At 37.7% G+C, this 20,759-nt stretch overlaps 2 protein-coding genes across 2 annotated transcripts; one reads left to right on the forward strand and one right to left on the reverse strand.

The window, feature by feature from the left end:
• The first annotated feature begins 730 nt into the window (after positions 1-730).
• On the forward strand, positions 731-15,543 carry ddx31 (DEAD (Asp-Glu-Ala-Asp) box polypeptide 31). The gene is made up of 20 exons (XM_042755743.1): positions 731-1,134; positions 1,250-1,566; positions 1,652-1,727; positions 1,829-1,872; positions 1,944-2,014; positions 2,238-2,302; positions 2,634-2,678; positions 2,804-2,845; positions 2,949-3,013; positions 3,721-3,841; positions 4,115-4,220; positions 4,593-4,807; positions 5,274-5,441; positions 6,539-6,598; positions 8,360-8,410; positions 8,494-8,633; positions 9,121-9,205; positions 9,739-9,850; positions 10,216-10,411; positions 14,990-15,543. The coding sequence occupies exons 1-20, from the start codon at positions 1,033-1,035 to the stop codon at positions 15,135-15,137; spliced, it is 2,229 nt and encodes a 742-aa protein (XP_042611677.1). The 5' UTR covers positions 731-1,032; the 3' UTR covers positions 15,138-15,543.
• A 90-nt stretch (positions 15,544-15,633) lies between these two features.
• LOC109064654 (barH-like 1 homeobox protein) lies at positions 15,634-20,478 on the reverse strand. Its single transcript, XM_019081688.2, has 3 exons — positions 19,505-20,478; positions 18,452-18,674; positions 15,634-17,328 (listed from the first exon to the last, which is right to left on the reverse strand). The coding sequence occupies exons 1-3, from the start codon at positions 19,899-19,901 to the stop codon at positions 17,049-17,051; spliced, it is 900 nt and encodes a 299-aa protein (XP_018937233.1). The 5' UTR covers positions 19,902-20,478; the 3' UTR covers positions 15,634-17,048.
• Between the last annotated feature and the right edge of the window lie 281 nt (positions 20,479-20,759).

Below are 20,759 nucleotides of genomic sequence, written 5' to 3' on the forward strand. Positions count from 1 at the left end.
GACAGAATGTTCATTTTTGGGTGGACTGACCCTTTAAAGCGCCTCACAACACATTTACACCATAAAATGTACACAAGTATGCACTATAACACATTTTGTGTTTTTATACATGACATGGGGTTCTCAATCCACTGAAATCAAAAAGAGAGTTTCGATGGGAAACACTTTAAATACAGGTAAGTATTGTCATAATACTATGTATTAATTAAAAGTAAGCTTAAGTTATAGCAGAAGTAACCATGAAGAAAAGTAGAAGTGTAAGAGTAAACAATATGAGAATTTTAATAGAAACCATTACTTGATTATGGTTATGGTTTAAGACAGGAGGTGTATCTTATAATATTTAAAACAGTTGTTCTCAACCAAGAGGCCTCATCAAACTTGTAAAGGTGCTTAATAAAAATGCTTAATTAAAAAGCGTTAAAAATGTATTTATTTAATTAAAGTAAATTTAATTAAAATGCTAAATTCTCAACAATTTTTATAAAAATTGGGTTTTCTTTCTATATTAATTAAAAAGTGTAAATAAAGTTTTATTAAACAAAACAGTTCTTAAAAACAAGCACAAAAATAATGGTGGGTAATTAACTCAATATGTCGACACTTAAGGAAAAAGGCAACTTCGTATAATTAGCACCAAAAAAAAAAAAAAACCGGAGGCAATATTATATCTTATTGCATTCGGGGGAAAAAAAAGTTGAAAACGACTGCTCTCTGAAGCCGGACTTTTATTTTGGTGACGTCCTATCCGGAAGTTTTCTCACGTTGAAGTGGATGGTGGAGAAACACGTGTGGAGCAATAGTCTATATATGTACAGTTTATGTTTTGTTTTTACTGTTTAAAAGTGAACATTACTTGCATTTAGCTTGAAACATACATTTCCGGCATTAAAATGAAGGATAATGCTTCATGAATCTCATCTTGTGACTGTGAGATGAGTTTATGTGTCTGATGTGTCTGTGACAGTGTATCAAAATTATATAGCTACTACACCGCTTGTTTTAATCGGCGTTTACAACCTGTTTACTGTCATGGCTGATGACGTGCTAATGCTCAACATCTCCTCGGATCCCGTGAAGTTTCACAAAAAGACAAACCGAAGACCCCTGTCATCAGCAGAGAAATGGGCACAGGTGAGTCAGTCCTGCACTCTGTGTTGTTTCTGGCATTGTCATTACACACTGATGTACATACACATTTCTTTCAGCCTGATTGTGAAGTGTTGTACCGCTTGTGTTGATGTTCCAGAAAAAGTGGGAATCAAAGAGGAAGGCTGTCTTTGAGCCCCAGGAGAGCAGCACTTCCAAACAGAGGAAGATTAATCAAACTGGTCAACAGCACGCACATAAGCAGAAGCTGCAAACCCCCAAAAGCCCCTCTCAGAGGAGTAATAATAGAGACACAGAGGAGAACGAGGACCAGAGAGAAAAGTCTGCTGCAAAGTCCCCATCAAAGGTGAAAACATCTCCAAAGAAAGCTCCGGAAGAGCATGGAGACCATGGCAGACCATTTATCAAGACATCGTCTCTCTTCAGAAACAACCCAGAGATCCCTGATGTCCTCAGGTAGATGCAACACATTTGAGCCTGTGTGAATGTACTCATCTTTCTGAAAATTGACCGTTACATGTCCTTTTTTTTTTTCTCCCAGTCCTGCTGTAAATCAAGTAAAGGAGAAAGTCTTCACCAGCAACACGTTTGAAGAACTGAATCTACATCCTCATCTGGTACGAACAAACCTCAATATCGCTTAACAAATCTCTCAACTAAAACACTTCTGCTGTCTTTAGTCTTATACATTTCTCTCCTGGTCTAAACTATTTTACAGGTGGCAACTCTCCATAAGGTGTTGAATGTGACCAGTATGACGAGGTACTGTAGCTTTATCTGACCTTTTATTGTCCACCTCTTTGCATTTTTCTCATGTTCCTCTGTGGTTTCAGTGTCCAGAAAAAAACCATACCAGTGCTGATGTCCGGTAAAGATGCTGTAGTGCGCTCCCAGACTGGATCAGGTGGGATTCCTGGCCTGTTTCATGTAAATCAAATGCAATAAGATATTGAATGTTCAGATCATTATTTGAATTGTTTACAAAATTCCACGTGTAGTAGTAACTCCGAGCTATAAAATATAGAAATCACAAAAGTGTTTAAGTTAGATGTTACAAAGAAAGAACAAAAACAGAAATTACTTTAAAAGGTGTGATTATTCAAATTTTTCTTACATTTTTCCTACAGGAAAAACATTGGCTTATGGAATTCCAGTGGTTCAGTTCTTACAAGCGATGCAGCCTAAAGTGAAGGCAGGTCAACGTTAATGTCTAAAACAACACACTCAGCATCAAGACTTTTCTGACTGATCACATAATCATCTTCGTTTTATGTTTTACTCCGTTATTATAGTTGGCTTAAATTAATACATTTGTTTATTTGAAATGGTTATGCCATTTATTGATTCTGTATTGATTCTGTATGGAGAATTCATTAGCAGTCAGACACTAAACATTATAATATAAATTCAAATTAATTGATAAAATTAATTTTGAGTCAGAATTAATGTTATCCGTAAAACAGCAAATGCACCATTACAAGTGTATTTATAGTCATGTGCGTCAACTTTTGATGTTTCTTCAGAGATCAGATGGACCTTTGGCTGTTGTGATTGTGCCAACCAGAGAGGTATTGTATTAAATGATACAAAACAATCATCGTTTTCTGATTTATCTTATAGCATAAACATTTCCCCTTATTTGTTCCCTTTTTTATTTCCTTCCAACATGGATCTGTTTCTGGTTGTCCTTCAGCTTGCACTGCAGAGCTTTCAGATGTTTCAGAAGCTTCTAAAAGTGAGGATTTGTGTTTTTGCTAGATTGTTATGCTGTATTGACATCATTGAACCACTACACTTTCAATCTTTAAAAAGTCACTCACTGTATTTATTCCTTCCAGCCTTTCACCTGGATTGTACCAGGAGTTCTGATGGGAGGAGAGAAAAGAAAAGCAGAAAAAGCCAGGTTAACATAACATAAACCCAAAATATACTGTACATACATCTGAATTAGATTTCCGTTGTTTATTCAAATGTAAAATTATAGTATCCCGCATTACAGAAGCATTTCAAATAGATTACAGAATCACTGCAAATACACTACTGTTTAAACGTTTGAAGTCAATAAGAAATTTATTCAGCAAAGCAGCATTAAATTGATCAAAAGTGACAGCAAAAACATTTATAATTTTACAAAAGTTTTCCATTTCAAAGAAATATTGTTCTTTAAACTTTAATATTCATCAGCGAATTCTGAAATAAAATGTGTCATGGTTTCTACAAAAATATTGAGCTGCACTACTGTTTTCTACATTGATGATAAGAAATGTTTCTTGAGCAGCAAATCAGCATAAATAAATGATTTCTGAAGGATCATGTGACACTGAAGATTGGAGTAATGATGCTGAAAATTCAGCTTTGTCATATCAGGAATAAATAACATTTTAAATTGTACATAAATATATATTTTTAAAAATAATTAGAATAATAATATTTGACAGTATTACTGTTTTTCCTGTGGTTTTGATCAAATAAATGTAAGAGTGTAAGAGACTCAGAAACATTAAAATCTTACCAACAGTAGTGTGTAGTTTATTCTGCAATATCATTTCAATCTGCACTGTGTCTTGCTGTTTCTCCATATGTTTTTGTTTGTCTTTGTCTTGAACTCAGACTGAGGAAGGGCATTAATGTTCTGATCTCGACTCCAGGCAGACTGGTGGACCACATAAAAAACACTCTAAGTATTGCTTTCAGTGCTGTGCGCTGGCTCATTCTGGATGAAGCCGACAGGTCAGTGTGTTTGCTGAATTGAACTAAGAATGGCTTGATGTGGTTTACATTAGGGCTGTGGCTAACAACAAATTTGCTAACCTTTAATCTGAAAATTGTTAATTTTATAAATATCTTTCTAATTGGATATTATACTGCTATTCAAGTAATACTTTTTTTTTAATCATTAATGTTTTTCACTACTTATTAAATTGGCAGTTTTCATCAGCTTTATTTATTAGTTCTCGCTGCCCTAGTTTGAAGGTGAAGATTAGTTTATTCATGCTGTTTTGAAACTCTGGATTTGGGCTTTGAGAAAGATCTGACTGTGATTCTGAATGCTTTGAACGTCACCGGACTTGCCAGGCAGAATGTGCTGCTTTCAGCCACACTCACCGAGGGTAAGCTCATCGTCTGCTCACTACCACTGTCCAGAGTGTGTCTGGATGTAAAGTAAGACAGTGGCATAAGCGCTGGCTTTAGACTGTGGGAGGCACTGTACTGGCTTTATTCTAGCAGACTAGGAGACTAGGATGAGCTGACAGTTGCTGTCTCTCAGGTCCAGTCTGTCTCTGCTTTGCATGACAGAACAGGCTCTTTATCCCAATGAAGACTGAAGGTTTTTGAGCCTCTTATAGCAACTTCCTGTTTTAGACAGTGCTAAGTGACGAAAAACTTCTTAATCTCACAACATTTTGATCACAAAAGCATTTTGGTGACAATCTACATAGGTGTGCAACCGTTTATGCTGATCCTGTTCTCTTCACGTCCAGGACTGTCCCGATTAGCCAGTATCAGCATGAAGGAGCCCGTGAGTATCCATGTGTCAGAGGGGAGCGAGGACACAGTTGAAGCGTGTCCCCAGGCGGCCCCTCAGGCTCTGTCTGACAGCTACGCGATGCCTGAGAGGCTGCAGCAGCACGTTGTGGTGGTGCCCAGCAAACTCCACCTGGTCTGTTTGGCTGCCTTTATTCTGGCCAAATGCAAGGTACGGGACACCATATGTTAAACCCAGTTATTAACGCTCAGTGGTATTGTTGTTTTATACTGTAGATCACCTCAAGTCATTTCAGTTTGAACTGATGAATCATTTAAATGTTTTATAATCTACCATCTACTATTTTAAAATGGATTAGCCATTACTCCAGTCTTCAGTGTCACGTGATCCTTCAGAAATCATTTCATATGCTGATTTGGTGCTCAAGAAACATTATGAATGACTTTGTCACTTTTGATCAATTTTATGCATATTTGCTGAAGTATTAATTTCTTTCAAAAAATATCTTACTGACCACAGATGTTTGAACAGTAGTACAATTACCAAAATATTTTAACTGATAACCAACGGTGTTATTATGGCTAGAGCTTACTGTAACAAAGAAAGTAATTTGCTCATGTTACATGCACAGTAGCTGTCACTGCACTTCAGCATTTTATTGTGTTTTTGTACATAGTTTGAGCAGCGGCAGAAGCTGATCGTTTTCATATCCAGCTGTGAGGCTGTGGAGTTTCTGCTTACTCTCTTCACTGCAGTCCTCTGTGTGAAGCCCAGCACCGCTTCAACCAAACATACCTCAACATCCCTTAACTTCTACAGGCTCCATGGCAACATGAGACAAGAGGTGAGACATTATGTGTCAAGTCCTGTTATAATCATAGTGCATCTGTCCTATATAGCCTCACTGTTGTTTTTCAGTCAGCAATTAAATATTCAGATTATATTCAAATATTCACTACTGAGGATCACACACTACCAGACTTTGAAGTCATTCCAAATACAACAAAATCACACTGAAACATGTGCCTTCTTGCAAGGAGATGTGTGACAAATGATGTGTTCTAAAATTGTATTAAAATAGCAAACATGTTTGATATTCTCTGACTGGATGGAATCATAGTCTGAAGCTAAAACAAATCAGAGTCTGTGACCATCATACTCTACATGACTTTCAGCAATCAGCGTCGACTTCTCCAGACTGTAAATTGATGCAAAAATCTGTGCTAGGCAAAGTCGTGTGGTGCATTCCAGCCTTTAGACTACAACACCAAGTTAAAGGAGCCCATGCTTCTGTTCTGCTAAAACGATCATGTCTCTTAAAAGCATCCTGAATCTCTAGCAACATATGACACTAGGTTAGACCATCATGGTCTGGTTGACCGGTGGGGTCCATCGGCTCTCGGCCAGCTGGCTTTCAGGCAACAGCAGCAGTCTGTGCCCTGTGGCAGTGTCAGGGGAACTGCATCCTGCCACTGTCCAGCCTGCACCCTCACCCCCCTCACAAATGGAGCTGCCGTGGGTCGCCCATATGGCACTGGAAGGGCAGGGGACTCTAAAGTCTCTCGGTCAGATGTATGAGAGAGCAGGTCTGGGTGTGGTTCTGGCCTGTAGTGTTATGGATGGGTTTGGTAATGGGACAGCACTGGCTGAGCTCTGGACGTCTCCTCCGAAGAGGAAAGCTGCAGGAGAGGGGCAGCTGTTCCAGTACACAACAGATTGTGCTCCATGAAGAGAGAGGAGCTGTCGGACATCCCTTCTTCAGATGGGCTTTCATCCATGTTTCTGCCTCATCTTTTGTTCTAATATAAATGCAAATACTTCTTTTTGCTGGAATATTGTCTCTCATATCTATGTAATTAAAGATTAAGCTCAAGTGTTTCTCTTGTATACCGTGTTTGACCATCTTAGAAACATAACGGCAACTGTTTTGTGAACTTTCAGGAACGCACTGAAGTCTTCCAGGAGTTCTCACAGTGTAAAACTGGCATTCTGCTGTGCACGGTAAGTCATTCAGATTTACACCATTTGTATGGTAACTGACCCTGACTGCAGTCTAAAGCAGTGATTCCCAACCAGGTATATACATAACCCAAGTACATAAAAAGATTTTTCTTGTTAAACCTATAAAAGACCAACTGAAAGTCAAAATATGGAGTTGTCAAAAGGTTAAAATATTTAAAAACACATTTTTAATTAACACATTCAGTTGCTATATTATATTGAAGTAAGGTATTGTCATATTATTATTACTTTATTTCAATGTTAAGTACTGCAGGGGTTCCCAAAGTCTCTGATTTTTGTTGGTCAAAAGCAAGTTACATGTGAGTAAATAGTAAATCTTTTTTTTAGTAAGTGTTTTATTTTGACCTTCTAACTGGACTTTAAAGTGAAATCAATCCTCTCTTTAGTCGTGATATTCTAATTCAACATTACATTTTGGAACCCAGTCAAATAAATTGTGATTTATAAATTAATCAAAATGTATAAAAATGAAGACAGAAATATATTACTGTTTTAAATTACAATGGTACTGTAAAATAAATCAATATTTGATCATTGCAAATTACAATACTAATATTTACATCTTATGTTCTTCACTTTTAGTAGTTCAAACCCTCAAGCTTATATTTCAGTGGAATACTGGTGTAACGCTGTGTTAAAGTAAAGCTAGTGCACGTTGCCTTCCCAAATGCAATATAGTCTATATAGTTATTCCATTATATTGCAGTCTTTGATTTGATAATCGCACTAAGCTTTATCATGATTATCATGCAAACCCATTCATTTATTTTCATTTAATATTGGATATAATTAATTATTAGCTTTTTATAAATTTGTGAACCTCCTTTGGGAAACTCTTAAAATCTAAGGGTTTCTATTTTAAAATATAAATATTTGTTAATTGACTCTTCAATACATTGATCTAATGATGTAGCTCAAGTTATATCACAGTTGATACAAAAGCGTTATGGACAGGTGTGTGCGTTCCCTTCCTCCACCTCCTTTTCTTCCATCTTGTCACTCTGCAGAAGGGCTCCTGGAGTGAATGAGTGCTTCTGTTTCTGTTGACAGCCTGGCATTGTGTTGGTCTCCATATGTACCTGCTCCATACACCTCAACTCAGGGTTTTGGGTTTTTGAGCTTTGGTTAAAATTGTTGTTTGTATGAATGTTCTTTATTTAATTGTTTGGTGTGGTGTTTTGGTTTAAGGTCTTGGTGGTAACCATAAGGAAGCAGATTCAGTCCCACAAGGAGGGAGCCGTGAATATCATTGTTGCTCCAAGAGCATAATAGCATAGTGTGGCAGTGGAATGTAAAATAAGGCAATATAGTAAATTCAGTAGAGTGAATCAGGTTCATCAAGGACATTGTTTGCTCTTGTCAGACCAACAAATAAGACCCCAGTCATGACAAACCAAGCTAGAATATTTATATTATAAAATAATATGGAGCAAGAATGAGCCAACTTAGATTTGTGAATTTTCTTGCTCCATCACAATCTTATTATGCACTGTTGCACACAGTGTTATTTTACTGTTATTCATATACTATTGTAGAACTTCTTAGTATCTTACATTTTTCTTTATATTTTCAGTTTTTATTTTAATTTAAGTTTTAGTCATTTTGTTATGGGTTTTTGTCCTATTTATTTTATTTTATATATAATAAAATATATATTATATATATACAATTAGCTTCCCTTATTCACTCTTTTGATGATTAAATTAATATTTAAATGTTTTTGTTTTGTTTTTTCCCTAGGATGTGGCTGCACGTGGATTGGATCTGCCTCAGGTTACATGGATAGTTCAGGTTAGATTTCTTCTTGTGTAAAATCTCATAACTGTTTAAATTCTAGTATTTTTTTTTAAATGAATATCATCTTTCTGTTGCAGTATAACCCTCCTGTTTCCGCTGCGGAGTACGTTCATCGTGTGGGCCGAACGGCACGAATTGGAGCTCAGGGCAGCAGTCTGCTGTTTCTCACCCCCTCTGAGATGGCTTTTGTGGATGTGCTGGCCAACCATAACATCAGGTATAATGACTGATATCTCATCTATATCACATTTACTTATCATTTCAGTGAACTCCCACGCAGCAGTAGGGGACTGGGGCAGGTCCTGTCTGATGTGTGGATGAAGTCCTCTCCCTAACACTGTGATAAAAGATGGTCAAACTGGTCTTGTCTCTGTTCCAAAGCTCACAATATAACAGTCAAGAGCTGGAACGATGACTCTATGACAGGCTTCCAGTGCTGAGAGAAAACACACACTCGCAGTCTCTCTGCATGAGAGCAGAATGAATCTGTTCTGCTTGCACAAGGACTATGATATTTGGCTCACGTTACAGTTTACAGTACTAAAGGACGATCAAAAGGAGTTTGGTGGGGTTAGCAGGGCTCGATATGTTGATCTAAACTATCTAACCCAGGCAGCGCACAGTCTGGAAAAAGTTATTTATTTATTTCCCATTGATTAATATATCTGTTTATAATATCCATCTACACCTCTTGGCTCCCTCAGTTTGTCCGAGATGAAGATGGAGGACATCTTGGCCACTCTGATGAAGGACGAGCGCTTTAAAGGCAGAGGGAAATGGGACAGTAAGGTAACTTCTGACATGAAAGCCTCTGACCCAAAGAGTCAATGTTGACTTGTTTGACTGTGCATAACTGTTGTAACTTTCCTGTCTTGGTTGAAGAATTGATGTGGTTGAAAATGCAGGTCTAGAGAACAGCTGTGAGAGAAGAATGGCTTTCTCTTTATCTCTTTTTCCCCCTCCCTCTTAACAATGAGAGCCGTCTGACAACAATGTGCGAATGTTTCTGCCAGCGCTCAGTCAGTCCTAATCCTGATTTAATGTCCTTTTCCCTCCCAGCACCAATCAGCTGGTTGTAATCCTCACCCGTGCCGCCCCCCTTGTTAGCAGCCTCATTTGAGGGTCAAAGGTCATTGATGGGGAGGGGAGGTGTCATTAGTGTGTATAACCAATAACGTTTATGTGATGCTTTTGGATTTTTTACTGGCTTTTATTATAATAAAATGTGATTTTTCACATAATTGCTGAAATGTAATGCATTCATTTTGCTCTAATTTTTGTTTATCTTTGATGTGTGTGTCTCTTTGTACATGACTGAGCAGAGATCAGCCACGGCTTTTGAGCAGGAGGTGCGAGAGAGAGCCACTGTTTTACAGACTGACTTTGAGAATTATGTTCATGCCAATAACGAGTCTCTGCAAACAGCGAAGAGCGGTAAGCCAAAAAACAAATTATCGTGTAGAGTAACCGTGTTAAACTGTAAATGTTTTGTTCTACACTTTTGCAGCCCAACTACTTTTTCATTACATAGAAATTTATCTAAATAACTAAACATAGATATTTGAACATTTTTACAACAATTTAACCTCTAAAATATATATTTTTTTGTTATTGGTATTGCAGTTGTGATTTTTTGTAATCAATAAAATAAAATATTTTAATAAATACAACAACAACAGTAACGTATTAAGTGTAAAATATGATTTACAATCAGTCCTTTATTGCCAGTGAAACCCCTAAAGTGCTTGGAAATGTCTACTATCTGAGCTATAAATCTCTCTCTTTTTTTGGTCCTGTAGCACTGCAGTCTTTCCTGAGAGCATACACCACATACCCCTCCAGTCTGAAACACATCTTCCACATCCGTAGCCTGCACCTGGGCCACGCTGCTAAGAGCTTTGGCCTGAGGGACGCACCCCAGGGCCTGGGAAGCTCTATAACCACCAATCCTGCCAACAGCAAAGACTCCAAAAAGGGCAAAGACAAAGCCAAGAGGTACTGCAAGTTTTCAGAAGTTGGACAGTAATTTATGAATCTGTCAGACAGTTTGCGTTGCCAGATAATATGATCTAGTTCTGCTTTTAGATAAATTTAGCCGTGTTCTGTTTGATTATACATTTTTCTTTTTTGGCTTCTGTACCTTTTTAGGGTTTTTTTTGGTGTTCTGTTTAACTCAATGTCATATACACCACCATTCAAAAGTTTGGGGTCAGTAAAAAAAACATAACATTTTTTCAGCAAGAATGCATTACAGTAAAATTAGTAAATGCATTTTTAATATTACAAAAGATTTCTATTTCAAATTAAACCTGTTGTTTTTATCTTTCTATTTATCAAATCCTGGAGAAAGAAATTACAGTTTCCAGAAAAACATTCAACAACACAACTGTTGTCAACCTTGATAATAAGAAATGTATCTTGAGCACCTAATCAGCATATTAGAATGATTTGATCACGTGACACTGAAAACTGGAGTAATAACTGCTGAAAATTCAGCTTTGCATCACAGGAATAAATGACATTTTTAAATATATTATTTTTCATAAACGTGCCTTAGAGAACACATTACTGGTGTGCATCTTGAGACAAAACAAAGGCACTGAAATATTTTAAGATAAACAGTGCTTAAGCCTTGTCTGTGAAACCGGGGGTTTAGTCTTCAAGAATATTCTATTAAGCAAACATTGCTTCAAGTTTACAAGGAAAACAAGTTAAACCTGTTTAAATGAATAAACAACAAACAAACAAATGCTTGATCTGAGTCTCTTAGATTAAGATGTTCAAAACGGCCACTGCAAAACCAGATTGAGTCTGTAGTACTACGTGTGTTGTAGGAAGAATAGTTTCATTTTTTTTATTTTATTATCAACTAGGTACCGGAGTACCAGTGCTCTTGCCGTTTCTTGTGTTACTTTCTTGTGTTCTTGCCATTGTGTTACTGTAACTGTCCTGTCACAGTTTCCCTTAAAATTGCCAGCATGGCTGCGTTGGAGAAAAGCCCACAGCTCACACACACTCTTGGCAGCTGTGAGTCCTTCACTGTAGCAGAGCTTTTCAGGGTCAAGGAGGACTAGTCAAGTTCAGCCTTTACCAGCTGCATGTTTTACCTTTCACCTCTGACACACTCACCCCTCTTGTCTTCCCTCGCCTTCCTTTAAGGTGTGATGCAGTAGCAGCGTTATTCACAAAGTATATATTCTTGTCCCAAAAACTGGTTTAGATGATAGTAGTCTTTGGTGTAAGTAGGTGTAATTTATGATGGCAGATGACAAGATGAGGATGGTGATGATTGATTATGTACTGATGATATGGCCAGTACATCGCAGTATGGTTGTTAGGCCACTAACCAGTGCTTGACACTGCGGGGTTATTAGTGGTCACTTCCCACAGGATTGAATGTGGCGCTGCAAGCGTGGGGTCTGGTTAGAAAAGGCCATGTCCAGACTAGCCCTCAAGCATGGATGTGTTGGTGTAGGGCTTCCTTTGTGTGGTCAGATTCTCCGCAGGACACTTAATTAAACTGAGCCAGAGCCAAAAACCATCCTGAACGTCATGACTGTCACATAGTGAAAAGCTTTATCTGAATCCGTGTGCATTTGTTTGTGTATAAATAAAGAATATTGACATATGGGCCTCTCCTGTAGTGTTCAGCATGTGTTTTATAGCTGACCCACACACGCAGTGATCACAGCTCTCTTGTCAGACCAGAACCGTCATTTGAAAATTTCTGTTATTGTGAGTGTATTCTGCTGTATTTTACTTCACTCTCTTTCATCTAACCTTCAGTTCTTCAGTGTGCCTTTGAGATAAAGGCTCAAAAGCCTCTGCGTGTTATCTCTGTGCTGTAAAGCGGTTGTCAGGTACAGTTTGGTAAAATCTGATCTTAAAGTTGTTTAACTCAAGGTTAGTGACACATTAAATTTAATTGAGGCACGTTGTTTTATTTCAGAGTAAAAAACAGACTCCCAATACTCGTTCTTTACAGAAGATCTTATTCCGTTGTGGAAGGGCACTGTGTTCTCAAACTTGCTACTTTCATTATAGAATGCTTTATATGTAAAACTATAAGGGTAAAGTCCTGTCACAACTTTAAATGTGACAAAATCTAAAAGTGTGACCGTAATTTAAAAGAGGTTCAGTCAGGAATGTGTTTCATGAAAGGTTTCTGTTTTTATTAAAGCAACACAGCACAATTTGCGATGTCCGAATTGTGAAGAAATTAATTTTTTTTTTTTTTTTTAACTCGTGAAAACTTTGTAATTTATTTTAGAGGCTTACATCAGTCTGTTTATTGGCATTGTTCATATGACAGTGTTTAAATGTGTACCCACTAATCAGTAATAGCCATCTTGTCATAGCAGTGAAAAGCAGTGACTGGAAACCTAACCATCTTTATCAAGTGATTTTGTAATTTGTCAGCTTAAAAACAGTCATTTGGCTTTAATTAGAAGCCAGTGGCTCCCTCAATTTTTGTTTATTTGTTTGATGCCCTGCTCATTTCATCCACTATATGATTTCAGAACTGTATATTTAGATGTTTTATGGCTTCATTTGTAAACGTACACTTCTTTATGGTAGTGTTGAGTTTTAACTTGCGCCATGCTGGCTCAGACACTGTAGGGAGAAGCATGTGTCTAACCACTAGTAATTGGCAGGGTGACCTGCAGCAGGACCTGTGAATGAAACCCATGGAGCGGGACAATAGGTCAGTCCCCAAGGAGCTGCCCCTAGAGCAGCCATAACGCACTCACACTCTCTCTCCACTGCCCAGACAACAGACAACAGCCGTAATGAACTTATCAGCCGTCATAGCAGACAGCTTACATCTATATTTACCAGCCATCACTCGCTCATAGAATATTCTTGCTGCACTATGCCGATACCACTTAACTGGTCAGTGCTTTGGCCGTATTAACATTTGCCATTCCTAGCCTAATTGTGTGTGTAACATTGCTGTGTTGTGCTATGCTGTCTTACGGTCTTAGTCAAGTCAAGCCGTCGTGTCAGGAGAGACTTCATTACAGCCGGCTGTGGTGTACACTGTCCATGTCCAGACAAGGTTTCTGTAATGAGCAGATCACACCAATATAAACATACACACACACTTATGGACACGCGACTCAACAACAAAGACCTCTGGTACATGGGAGAGAGGCCATTACAGGCAACCAAAAATACACACACACACCCCAGTCCCTCTGAGAGTTTAGTTCTATTTTTATTTTTTTATTTTTTTGCATGATGTTGTATTAATATTTTATTGTTAATATATTTTATTTGATAATATAATTTAAAGGTTATGGAGTATATAGTCTCTTATGTTTATCAACGCTGCATTTATTTAATCTAAAATAGTCAAATCTAATATTGTGAAATAATATTAATATACAATAATTATATAATGTAAAATAAGTGTTTTCAATGTTAATATTTTAAAATGTATTCCTGTAATGGCCAAGCTGAATTTTCAGCAGTCATTACTCCAGTCTGTAGTGTCACCCTTCAGAAACCATTCTAATATTCTGATTTGGTGCATAAGAAACATTTCGTGTTATTATCAATATTGAAAACTGTTGTGTTTTGTTGTTTATTGTTTTTTTGAAAACATTGTTTTTTAGAAATGATTTTTTTTTTTTTTCTTGTTTTGTTAATTGAGTGGAAAACTTGACAAATCACAGAGATTCATTAGTCAGAAATTACCTTGTGACCTTGTGTCTCTCTGGACGTCCCACAGTATGTTTTGTGTTGTTCTTTGGTTCGTCTTTCTAGTCTAGCTGTTAAAGCTAAATAGTTTTGAGAGTATTAGTTATGCTATTGCATTAGTTTTGTGCCCAGGTGCTTTGCATGATTTCATTCTATTTTGTAGCTCTGCTTGTAGATCTCCCTCTCTATAAACTTTATTTTGGATTTGAACTTAGGTCTTAACGCTGACCTAGCTGATGGTTCACTTCTGCTGAGGCATATATCATATTTATGACATGTCTTTTAGTATGTGGGAATATAGTGACATTCTATACTGTAGATAATATAAACACCTTTGCGTATATCTGTATACATGCTTCATATCGCCTGTAGGGGTCCCTGTAGAGTGCTCAGGGACCAAAAGAACAATAACTGCTTTCTCATAGCCGCTCTAAGATCTGGGGGTAGAGTGTGTCGTGTGTCACCATGAGGTAGGTGTGTGTGTGTGTGTGTGTGTGTGTGTTGGATCCTTAAGCAGCCCCACGGGGGCAAAGCGCCGCTTCATTCTCCAGAGTTATTGATTAGATAAACAGTCACTAGTTTTACATCAGGCCCCCGCTGCTGTCTCCGAGCCTTTTATTGACGACAGTGGGAAATTTGTTTAGCTGGTCTCAAGCTAGCCAGCCTTCCTGCCGCCTCTCTTGGCAGGATAAATCTCAGATTCATGCTTCGGGATGCTTTTGAAACACTCAGCAATTCACACAGTTCCTGTTTATCATTGTAGTTTAGATGTTTATTTCTGCCCTTTTTTCTTTATTCTGTATTGGTTTTGGGAGGAAAGGCTTTTGAAATACACATAAGAGTGAAAAGTTTTTTTAAAATGTTTTTCAGGCCTCCCAAGAAACTGACAGCGAAGGAGCGCGTGTCAAACCTAATGCGCTCAGAATATCTCAGTGGGATAGATGGAGAATCCAAGTCTAAGAAGAAGAGGAAAAAGAATAAAGGTCAAGCAGAAGAAGAGCAATCTACTGCAGCATAAAGAGGAGGAGTTCGTAGAGATCGGAGACTCTTTTCGGTTGAGATGTGCTGAGTTCGGAGTCCTTTGCAGCCAGGTGGATTCTCAGGATTGAACACGCAGGTGTTTTTATACAGAGTGACATTTTTTACCTGAAACAAAGCAAGAATTGTCAGCAGCGTGGTCTGAAAACCTGCTTTTACCGTCTACATTAAAAAAAAAAACGTTGATGCAAATGGTAAAATGGGTGTATTAGAGTGAAGTGCATATGGAATGTTTTATTGCTCACAGTCAGTTGATCTGTGAATTTATTATTATAAATGTGGTTCCATAAATATGACTATTTAAGCAATGTGATTTACAGGAAAGCAAACTGTTTCATCAAAATGTTGTAATAGTCACTAAATTTTATATTAAAGAGGGTTGTATTTAATAGGTTATTAATAATAATAATAATAATAATAATTATTTTAGTAATAATAATAATCATTTAATTTGTTTTTGTGATATTAATTGTATTGATTATGAACGTTTTTCAGAATCACTGGCAACCAAGCCTATGCCTTTCATGTTGTTCACAAGGTTATGAAAACACCGCTTAAAAATGGTCTTTGTTAAAAGGCTTTTTAGCTCATTTGCCTGGCTTGAATTTCGGCTGGGTCAGGTAAATAGGGGTGGATATGTATGGAGGCTTACGCTGACCAGCTGTCTAAGCGTTGAGTCTGACTCGCCCGGTCACCAGCTGCTGTCTTTTGGCCGAGACTTCGCTGCGAGCTAAAAGAAATTTGACCGGAATATTGCGTTTCACGGTCGCTTTATTACTGCAAAAGCCGCTTGTAAAAATTTGATTGGTCTGTAATAATGAAACAACTCTTATGATTGGTCAATTAAGCCCACACAACAAACCACTTACCCAGATACTCTCGTTTCGGTGTGAAGAGAACTCACAAAAATGTTCCATTGGCAGTAATGTATATGCTTATGTGCAGAGTGATGGGAGAACATGTCACAATATGAGCGCGGGAAACAAACGGAAAATATTTTTTTATTGCGTAATGCGTTCACGGGCTGATGGTTTGATGTCCAATTGAAGCTGTAATGCAGTTATAAAAATGAACGAAAAAAACGTTGTTTTTTTTTTGTTTTTTTTTTTATTTTAAAGCTCATTTTGTGCACCATATATATTCACAACCATTATACAAAAATTGTTTGACCAAGAGAATATGAAAGAATAAAGTACTTCCGTCATATGTGACAAATTCACAGTCTTTATTCAGAAATTATTTTGGCGTCTGTTGAACCGGGTTTTAAACTACCCATAAACACAACACAATTTCCACAAAAACGGATTAATTGTCTGAACAGGTTGTAGTGCCATTAATCATTTTTGCGCTGATCTGTGCATTTCATTAGAAAAACTGTTTTTGTATATATATATTATAGCTGCTCAGCAATACCATCCCAATAATCGATGACAAATTACATTTGTTGCAATTACGATTGTTAATTATTATTAGGCTATAGCTGGTGTTCTAGTTTTATTATTTTTGTTCTTAAAAATGCATTTTTATCATTAGGTAGACAAAAATCCACAACTATTGCATATGGTTAAACTGAATTATTATTATTTTTAGCCTATGTTTATTTTGATTTGCCTGCGTCATAATTTGTGCAAATAGGCTAAACCACGCCATTTCTTAGGAGAAAAGCATCTTCTTTCAGAAAACAGTAAAGAGGTTTATGAGGTGATAGATCCTCATCAAATAATTTTCTGATAACTTCTTCCGGACGTTAGAGTTTAATAAATATTTAGCATTCGCCTTTTGGTCAGAGTCATTTGGAAAGTCTATTATTGCGCGTTTATATTTTCAGCATATTGTCCAAGCGTAACCCTGTCGTTCCTGAGGTTGGAGGTTTCTGTCAGGCTGGATCAGTTCATCGCGGCGTGTGTCGCGGTATCACTCCAGGGAGAGATGCTGGGTCTCCGCTGCCCTGAAGACCGTGCAGGAGGATCCTCGGGACCAGAGGCCGCTGAACCGGTGGAGGAGGCGCGGACGGCCCTCTGTACAGATACAACCCTGGTCCCGGCTCGAGGTTAGACACCAAACTTTGGGGGTAAAAATAGGGTGATGGGAACATTCTCTGTAGAGCTGAGTAATTCCCTGCTTCTGCGAGGAGCTCCAGCCCAACCGCTGTCTGCCGTTTCCACTTCGTTCTGTTTTGAAATAAAAAACGTAGGGCCTCGTTAATTTACAATATAATGTTAATGTTTTTATATCTAAACATTCTTATTAAATGGCTGAACTTCTTGAAAACATTCCTGTAGTTTAGCATTAGCCTATATGTAGCTATTACTGTTGTTGTTAATTAAATACATATTTTTTTTTACATTTTTGTCCATCAAATCAAAGTGTGGCATAGCCTGACTAACTTGCAGGAAGCCTTTTATTTTTATTTTTTTGGCATGTGACACTAAACCATAAAACAAAGACGACCCCTTTAGGTGCGTCAAAACTTTTTTGGTTTTATTTTTTTTATTCGCATAATTTGAAATTTTTATGAAAAGGAACGTTATTTTCAGGTCAAGTAAAGTAAATCTAAGAAAACCTCGTGATTTGAATTTTTTTATATATATTTCAAGGTGATAGGAGAATATTTAGTAGGCTACTTTTTTTCTTCATCTTTGTAAAAAGGGGTGTAAAATTATTTTTAAAAATGCCTTAAAGCAACATGGATAAAATAACAAATAGGCCTAGTTGCTTTTTCCAACATCGCCTTAACGCAATCAGAGCTGTGAATATTATTAATAATTTATAAACAAACAAACAAACATAGCCTACTGTAAATAATATTTGGCGCTTCATGGAAAGTTTTTGGTCGTCGAGGATGAATCCGTGTAATATCCTGTAGAACACTCATCCGTCAAATTGTCACTCAGCAAAGAGCTATTTCAGATAAATAATTAATAATTTTGGCAATTGTTTAATTACTACGCGGAAGCTAAATTATTGATACACGATGCAGTAATTTATAATTTATGACTAAATGTGTTGGACTCGTGGTGTGCGAGGTTGTAGCCTACACAACTTTTTCCCGTTGTGCTTTCATTTTTTGACAGCATGACAGAAACGGCACAAAACTGCTACACACAATTCTTTGACAGCATAATATTGATATTATAAAATTTCTGAAATATAAACCTTTCGTAGTGATTGTATTTAAAACCTATAAATTTAAAATCCCTTTCAAGTGGTTCGGCCCACATAATGGCTGCTAGTCAACTGCATGTTTGTCAGTGTGCAGAAGTGTGTGAGGTTTCACAAGGTGTTTGTATTCACCTGCGGTTTTGGTACCATGTTTTGACCTGTGTGTCGGTGAGGTTGAGAGAGGCTGCCAGCTCCATCCTGTCCTGCACGCTCAGGTACTTCTGACGCTCGAAGCTGCGCTCGAGCTGCGCGAGCTGGTGATCCGTGAACGCAGTGCGCGCTTTACGAGGCTTCTTCAGCCGGGAGCTGGGACTGTCTCTGCTGCTGGAGATTTCTCGATCAGCTTCGTCTTTCACTGAAAACCCCACATATTTACACCATAAACATTTGTAATTTTGACAGAATTGGCATTTCTGACTAAAGCTCACTCACGTTTGTTATATTGCCTATTTCACATTAGTAAATTCTGATAGCCTATTTCCATTATTTAAAATTTAGACAGGCGTTTAAACAGCACTTAACACATTTTGCTAATGTTATTTTGCTATAATATTGCATTAAAATAATTAAAATAACAGCTCAACTGAGCGCCAATGAGAACTTGAGACGCTCTCAATAGCGGCTTGTCATTAGCCTGTGTTAGCCTATACAAATCTGATCATCAGATGGACAAAATCAGAACACAAATGTTTAATGAAACATTATTGGTAGTTGATTGTGAGCTTTAATTTAAATACCGTTTTGATTGCGAATAAATTGAACGATTAACTGCACTGAACTGTGTTGTAAAAACGACAATATGATCATAAAAAAATATGACAATGACTTTTTTTTGACTGATGTCAGCAATGCTGTACACTATACTTATTCGTAGCCAACTTGTTTTGTGTTTTCAGGCTAACTTCTAATTTTAGATCTTTTTTTAAACATTAAAATAAATTAAATTTTTATATTTATCTTGACTTTGTAAGTTTTACCTAATTTCTTTGGAATGTAAAAATGCATAACGGCGTGCGACCATATATCAATTGTAATTTAAATCTTAATCTAAAAATAAAATGTAAATAATAATTAACTGTTTGCATTGGAAATCTTTTGTGTATTTGCTTCAATGTTTTTTTGTTTTGTTTTTGTTTTTTTTCTTTTCCAATATGTATTTAGAAAAACAAGCTTAGTGTGTCTCACCCCTGTATTCACTGTCCGAGGACGAATTGCTGTGAAGTTTGTCCATACAGTCTTCAGCATCTTGTGCTGACTGTCCAGTGCTGGAATAAGGAGCACAGGCTGCCAGGGGTTTGCAGTCCGCTAGTATGTCTCTGATCAAGAACGAGGACGTGACTGTTCGCGGCTGCTGGGATAATTGTAAAGGAGAGTCCAGTCCGAGAGCGCGAGCGTGTCTTTGCACCGCGTCTTCCACCGAAGTCCGTCTCGGGGAGGGAGGCGACGAACAGCCGCTGTCCAGGTCCGACCGCGGGCTCAACTCCGCTGGAGACCTGCACCCCCCCTTCGACATACACGGACTGGTCGGTCTGTGAGAAAGTATAGACTCGATCCCAAAGCTCGACCCGTTTGATACTTCCATCGCGAGACAAATCGATATCAAATGTGCATTTGTCCTTTCTGACACTGGTTTTGGTGATACAACGAAAATTTGTAGATTCAAAACAGTAAAATTAGATTATAATTATGGCAAAAAAAAAAAATGTCTGCCAAACTCCTTTTGATCCTGTCCCAGGAAAGAAAATGGCTTAACTTAAGCGATTTTTACCAGATCCTCCTCCTGTTGTTGAATGCAGGTCAGTTTTGTTGAATTTGTTCTCGTACAGTCCCTCAAAAACGATTCCGTGAAGTGCACCGGTCAGTTTCAGCACCATGGACAGGTACAACTACAACTACATAAGAACAGCACTATCAGCTCGCATTATAAAACTATTCATCAGCTTGAAAACTTATCTGGCTTTTTCTCGGGACACAACTACAACCATACTAAGCCCCAAATCCCCTGAGCTAAACCCGATGCTGATGTGTACAATTCTAGTCCAGGTCTGCGAGGACTAAACCTGTGTAACAGTATAAACACAGGCAGTGATCTCCACGACCTGAAAATGACACCCTCCAGGAAACAGCCAATACCGGAGGAGGAACAAGCTTTAAAAGGTGTCCATTCCGCTTTTGTCCCGAGCGCCACGTCGTTATTGGTTAAAGGGTGTTTTTGGGGGGTGATGATCACGTATGTGTTGTAGGAGGGGGAGAAACATAGTCAACCCTCCCTCTTTTCTTCTATATAAATCGCAGACACGTAATACGTGACTTGTGGATCCTGCACAAGGTGCTGGATTTTACATTTACCACTTCACCACAATTTCCTTTTTTCCTCTTTCAGAGCAACACCTAAACCCCATGGTTTTTAAACTTGATCCGCAGCCAACCTCTGATATCC

Source organism: Cyprinus carpio, chromosome A5 (assembly GCF_018340385.1).
Source record: "Cyprinus carpio isolate SPL01 chromosome A5, ASM1834038v1, whole genome shotgun sequence".
Taxonomy (NCBI): Eukaryota; Metazoa; Chordata; class Actinopteri; order Cypriniformes; family Cyprinidae; genus Cyprinus; species Cyprinus carpio.